This window comes from Hippocampus comes, unplaced genomic scaffold, assembly GCF_001891065.2.
Source record: "Hippocampus comes isolate QL1 unplaced genomic scaffold, H_comes_QL1_v1.1 scaffold315, whole genome shotgun sequence".
NCBI lineage: Eukaryota > Metazoa > Chordata > Actinopteri > Syngnathiformes > Syngnathidae > Hippocampus > Hippocampus comes.
This window is the reverse complement of record NW_017805539.1, coordinates 600573-606645: the sequence shown is the minus strand read 5'-3', so window position 1 is coordinate 606645 and position 6073 is coordinate 600573. Positions and strand designations below refer to the sequence as shown.

Sequence of the window (6073 nt, the reverse complement as noted above, 5' to 3'; positions counted from 1 at the left end):
GTGTGTGTGTGTGTGTGTGTGTGTGTGTGTGTGTGTGTGTGTGTGTGTGTGTGTGTGTGTGTGTGCGCGTGTTCATATGCTTGCACGTGCGCGATCGTGTCGATCGTGGGAGGTTGGTCGCTCCAAAAGTCGATCTTTGGGCAAAAAAGTGTGTGTGTGCATGTGTGTGTGTGGCTCTTAGCAGTAACACAGTAAAAAAATTGGCTCGTAGTCTCTGACTGGTTGGCCACCCCTGCACTAGTACAATGATTAGACTTCATTTTATACACTCTTAAAACTGCAGCATTAAAAGTAACCCAACATGGAGTTAAATTTTGTGTGTCTTGATTGTTCTCGATATGACACCAATTGAAAAGGACCGTTGAGGCACTGCCTCAGACACCACTGCAGCCATCCAGATAATTTCACTCGTAGCAAAGCGAGTAAAGATCACCCTACCACTCTCTGCTATTGTTGTTGGGTCTAATCTTGTTACGAAAAGGACAATATCGTGTTGAGTTTGAACGTCACGGAGAGACCCTGGAAGGGGTTTCGAAGGAGCAGAAGTGGAAATAGGCCGCCTGAGAGGAGTGAGGGGGGGGGGGGCAGGGATGTCAGAGATGGAACGGATGCAGGAATAAAGAGGAGGCTGGAGGGAAGTCACTGGAACATTGTGAGAGAGCAGAGAATGAAAGAAAGGACTACACACACACGCGCACACACACACACTTATGTCAGCTCACACGCTCACTCAGACACCCACACGGTCGCACCACACGGAAAAAAAACGAAAAAACACTCCTCTCTTTTCACCTCACATTCCCACTCAGTCATCCCCTGCTTCATAACACCAATTCCGGTTGCTAGGGAGAGACAAACAGGCAGGTCGTCATGGAAACGGCCCAATTAATAAAAGGGGACGTTTTAAACGCGTTCATTAACCGAGGCTCTGCGGTACGTGACTCACCTTTGACAGGTCCACCAGCGTGTTGGCCTGATCGCTGAGCTTCCTCTGTTCCATTTTCACGCTGCGTAATCTACCCACACACACACACACACACACACAAAATGAGATGCAGGGAGAGCCATCCAAAGTTGCAGCTCAGTGAGTACACAGTGGTCAGCGCGGTGAGTTAAACCCCGGCGGGCTATGTGACAACAAAACTGCGGCACGGTCACCTTGCCCCCGTTTCACCTTTTGTTGCTCCCTGCGCCGTTCGTCCGGATGCGTGAGTGTGCAAAACATTCAGGCACACCGTGTGCTCTCCCTCTCTGACGGCTTCGTAAATCACCGGACAAAATATTTCAGCTCCATCGGAACCGAAAGCTCGGCAGGAATAAATAAGAGTGGCCTTTAATATGACGAGACCTTGGGAATAATGAGGCCTTTGGGGAAATAAATGAAGGGGAATACAATTAGTTTTTATCAATAATCTTGCCAGGCAATTATAAGGAGGAGCCGTTAAGTTCTCGGAACGTGGAGCAATGACTGAGTTGTGATCGGCCGTGATGATCAAGTGCTGACGGGATCATATGTCCGTGCGTTTCGAAATGCTCACCGTTGGTAAGAAGGCCGCCATTAGAAAGCTTGTTCTCGCAATGCTAGAATGGATACAAAAAGTCTACACACCCCTGTTCACGTGCAACATTTTTTTTTTACAACCCATTCATCCACCCATCCGTTATCTGATCGGCTTTACCCACGCGAGGCTCGGGTGCCGGATCCCAGCTGAGCTGAGTTTGGGCAGTGGGCGGGGGACACCCTGAACTGGTTGCCAGCCAATCGCAGGGCACACATAGATGCTCATAATCACACCTAGGAAAAATTTAGAGCGATCAATTAACCTACCATGCATGTTTTTGGGAGGGGGTGGGAGGAAACCGGAATACCCAGAGAAAACCCACATCGGCACGGGGAGAACATGCAAACGCCACACACGAAGGCCAGAGCCCTGCACTGTGAGGTGGACGTGCTAAACCGTCAACCACCAGCATTTTTGTGAAGATTTAGCGCAAGATAAATCATTTCGTAACTTTTTACATGATTAATGGACATATAACCTGTCAGACTCATGTGAAAATTATTTATTTATTGCGGGTTAAGCAACAATCAATTGCACACCATCATACGATCGCCCTCTGCAGTGTGGATTTTGGCCTGTTTTAATGCCTATTCTCCTCTCCCCTTGCCCCCTCCTCTGCTGGTCAGAGAGTAGGCGAAATGGCCGCGAAAGAAAGTTAAGGTCGTTGTTGCGGAGGATTCTACATCCACCGACATGTCCACTTGCCTGGGAGGAGTCTACCTGCGGTGCTTTGTTCATTAAATGGACCTTTATTCTATTGAAACGAACATTGTACACAGTGGAACCATGGCATGTGATTGCCCATTGCAGCCTGGACATCCCAGAACGGGGGGAATCCCTCCATCTGCCAGAATGAACGACGCGCTCGTATTACAATCAGTGCGTTAGGTATGATGATCAAAGTCTTTGTCACGGAATGATGCATGTCGGTTACCCACAACTGTATTTGAGTGGATGAACTTTCAGCCGCTGATGATTCATTGAAGTCGTGGGTGGATGCAACTGATTTCAAAGGTAGCGTTATCGTGTGCATGTGTGTGTGTGCGAGAGAGAGTGGGTGTGTGTTAGTTGTGAGTGCTCTCACTGGTGAATTGCCTGCAGGAACTTCCGTTGGTGTTTGCGGACTCTGGAGTGGTCGATTTTCTTCATCAGCTTGGTGTGCTTGTAGATGAGCCAGGTCTCCCTCAGCACGTTGGCCGCCGCGTTTTTTATCTGCTCCCAGACGACACACGCAAACACACAAGCAAATGCAGATTCATGAGCAACAGGTCACCCTTTTGCAACAGATTTGTTTGTCCTTCGCTCTGTTATATAAAAAAAAAAACATTAAGCATGCTCCTTTTTCTTAAAGGATTCCCTCATTCTCAGTATAAAACAAACACACACACTTTGCCTGCCAAAGCTTTCTTTTCAAGCGCACGTAAACAGCTCGTTCCTCGGGGACTTTTGGCAATGAGAACCAAGCAGAGTCTCTCCCCCACACGCTGTGCCACAATATATCTTAGAGCAGCTCAAAAATGGGCTGCATCACGATGGCTGGCTGCATGTGATCCAGTACGGTGGTTTATTAAAACAACAACCGAGAGAAAATGAGTAGACGCTGATACAGAAGCAGTGCGGAATAATTCCACAGAGCAGCCAGTGCGGACGTTCGGTGTGGCTCAGTGATGGTCGTTTCTCCCCATTTACTGGCCCCGCGGGGAAAAGCAATTATTTTGACAGTCGGGACAGGAGATTGCTCCAAATATAAAAACAAACAAACCTGCTACGAGAACTTGGCAATGTTAAGTACAAAACGAAGAAAGTAATTGGAGGAATAGAGATCATTATTGGTGCATAATGTTAAACCTGACCAAATAAATGTTGAACGTTGCCATACTTTCAAAACATTTCCGAAGCAAGATTGTAGAACTCAACGGTATGGCAAAAATTCGGCCATTAAATCATTCCACAAATATGGCCGACACCTTTCACACATTTCAGTCATACAATCGAATTCATCAGACCAGCCATAGTTGCGGAATGGTTTGTGGCAAGGTTTACCAATTATGGGTTATTTTTCTGCAGAGTTGCGAACATCAGACGATTTCCCCGGAATTTAAACAAGAGCACATTTACGGATTTTTGTGTTTCGTGACACAATTTAACCATCGGTGAATGTACAGTATGTCTCACGCGTGAATAAGTGTGACGGATTTTAATAAAAGGTTGCCGCGTAATTACAAGAAAAGCCAAGTGGCCAACAGCGGTGCGGTGTAGCAGGGGGGGAAGTCAAGGGAAGCAGGGAATGTATTAAGGACATAAATTGAATGAGAGACTTCAAAGCCAAGCTGAGCGCTGAACAAAGAACAATTATACCCCCCACACCCCCCACCCCTTGTCTGGGGAGCACAAAAGACCCCGTCAGGCCGGCTAATCAGCACCCATCCACTGCAGTCGAGCTCGACACACACACACACATGCGCACACTGACTTAGTAGTACACAACACTGGCCTCCTGCGTGTACTTTTCAATGACACGCATGAAGTCAACCTGGCAAACCACAAAAGATACGGGAGGCCAAATCAAGAGTTCAATTTTTAAAACTGCAAAATTGGCAAATTTGAGCTGTAACAGAACACCCAAGCTCTATTTGACTTTACTGTATCGTGTTGCAGGATTTGACACAGAACCAAGCGCACATTGGGCATTCATTTTGATTTTTTTTTTTTTTTTTGGTCAAATCAAATTATAGTCTCTCTGCAATGCCATCTCATTGTAATCTGCATAGGACCTTCAGAATCAGAACAAGAATATCCAAGAGATGCAATGCAAACAGAATTTCTCAAATTATGTCATGATCATTTTGCGCTGGATTAGGTCAAGTAAATCTTCACTGTAGGCCCAGGAACAAAATGAACAGCCCACTTGTGCCGCAATCAGATGGCTGATTCCTTTCTACCCGTTCCATGATACAAAGATGGCATCCCGCCTCTGATTTTACCTTCAAAGGTAGAACTTTGCTGGGTTGACAATTTCGTGTGGGGATACAGAACAGAGACCCTGGGAAAATGCTGACTTTTACAGATAGCGTAAAAAGGGGCTGTTGAAAGGCACAAAAGCCATATCACGTTGTCATGGGCAACCGCATCCTTGTCGCATTTTACCTCCCTATGTCAAGGATCCAGCGGACATTTGTGGGCGATTAATCTCGAGACAGTTTGATATTGACCTGAATTTCAACGATGTAGTATTTTGCCAACGGCGTTACTGTTGGATTTTGGTGAGAACAAACACAAAGCGCATACAAAGGAATCCTCTTTGTTTTTGTGAAACGCTTTTCAGCTTTAATTTGGGATTTTTTTTTTTTCCCCATCGATCCATTTTCTGTGGTGCTTTGACTGTATATGTAAAAGGTGACGGGTGAGCTGGAGCCTATCCCAGCTGACTTTGGGTAAGAGTTGAACCAATCGGAAGGGCATATAGAGACAACACCTAATGTAGACTTTAGAGTCTTTACTCGATCCAACATGAACATTTGGAAGGTGGAAGGAAGGAATAGCAAAAAAAAACAACAAAAAAACAACAACAACAAAAAAAAACCATCTTCGTCAGCACCTAATTTATAGTTCCCTGATGCAACTGTAATGCAAAATTTGACCCAATGTTTATGTCAACAAGAATTTCCCTTCAACACTTTCATAACCTGACAACATGATAGGCTGTCCAATGTAGTAACCGCTGTCCCTGAAAGGGTTAAATGCGGAGCGCCAGTAACATATTGACAGTCTCGACATGTCGGAAATGACCACAGAAATTTCCTTTTCCCTTTCCGTGCAAGTCTGTTGGGTGCCTTCAAAGTAGTTACTTTTAGTTCAGTTTTATCATAAAGTACTGTTAAAAGGTTAGCAGGTTCCGGTGTATTAAGGTTATACACCACGTGGCGTTCCAATAGTTTTATGTAAATGTGAATCACTCAGAAAAAGTGTTCACCAGTCGGGCGATCGCTCTCAATGCTGATGTTTGCCTTGGACATTTTCGAAGGATTGTGAAAAGTCGACAAAAGCAAATGTCCTTGGATCAGTTCTTTATTAAACGCCAGGCAAAAACCCACTTCTGAGAGAGAACATAAACTAGAGGGCAAACAAACGATGAGGGCTCAGTTAAATGACCATCATTTGCATTCTTTATTCTTTGTTTTTTACATTCTGCACAACTCTCATTTATTGCGCAATAATCTAATTGTAACATGTATTTGTTACATATTTTGATGCATTTTTATGCTTTAGAAAACATTTATGTCTGAATTTCGGGGGGGCTTGAAACGGATTAGGGCAGGGGTGTCAAAGTCAAATGGACGGAGGGCCAGATAAAAATTTTTGCTGCAAGCCGAGGGCCGGACTGATCGAATGTTCATTGAAATTTTTAAAAATAACCACATATTGTTTATTGAACCAAATTTAATTGACTGAAAACCTAACAAATACATTCCAATACGGTCAGATAAATAAAGCAACATTTTTTTATGGCT

The 6073-nt window shown here is 44.8% G+C and overlaps 1 protein-coding gene across 1 annotated transcript in view; it reads right to left on the bottom strand.

Moving 5' to 3' along the window:
• kcnn3 (potassium intermediate/small conductance calcium-activated channel, subfamily N, member 3) overlaps positions 1-6073 on the bottom strand; it is a 76664-nt gene that overhangs the window by 1391 nt on the left and 69200 nt on the right. Inside the window, exons 8-9 of the mRNA XM_019878784.1 lie at positions 2647-2774; positions 947-1016 (exon numbers count right to left, since the gene is read on the bottom strand). Of these exons, the coding sequence (XP_019734343.1) occupies positions 947-1016; positions 2647-2774 (198 nt within the window). The remainder of the gene's footprint in view (positions 1-946; positions 1017-2646; positions 2775-6073) is intronic.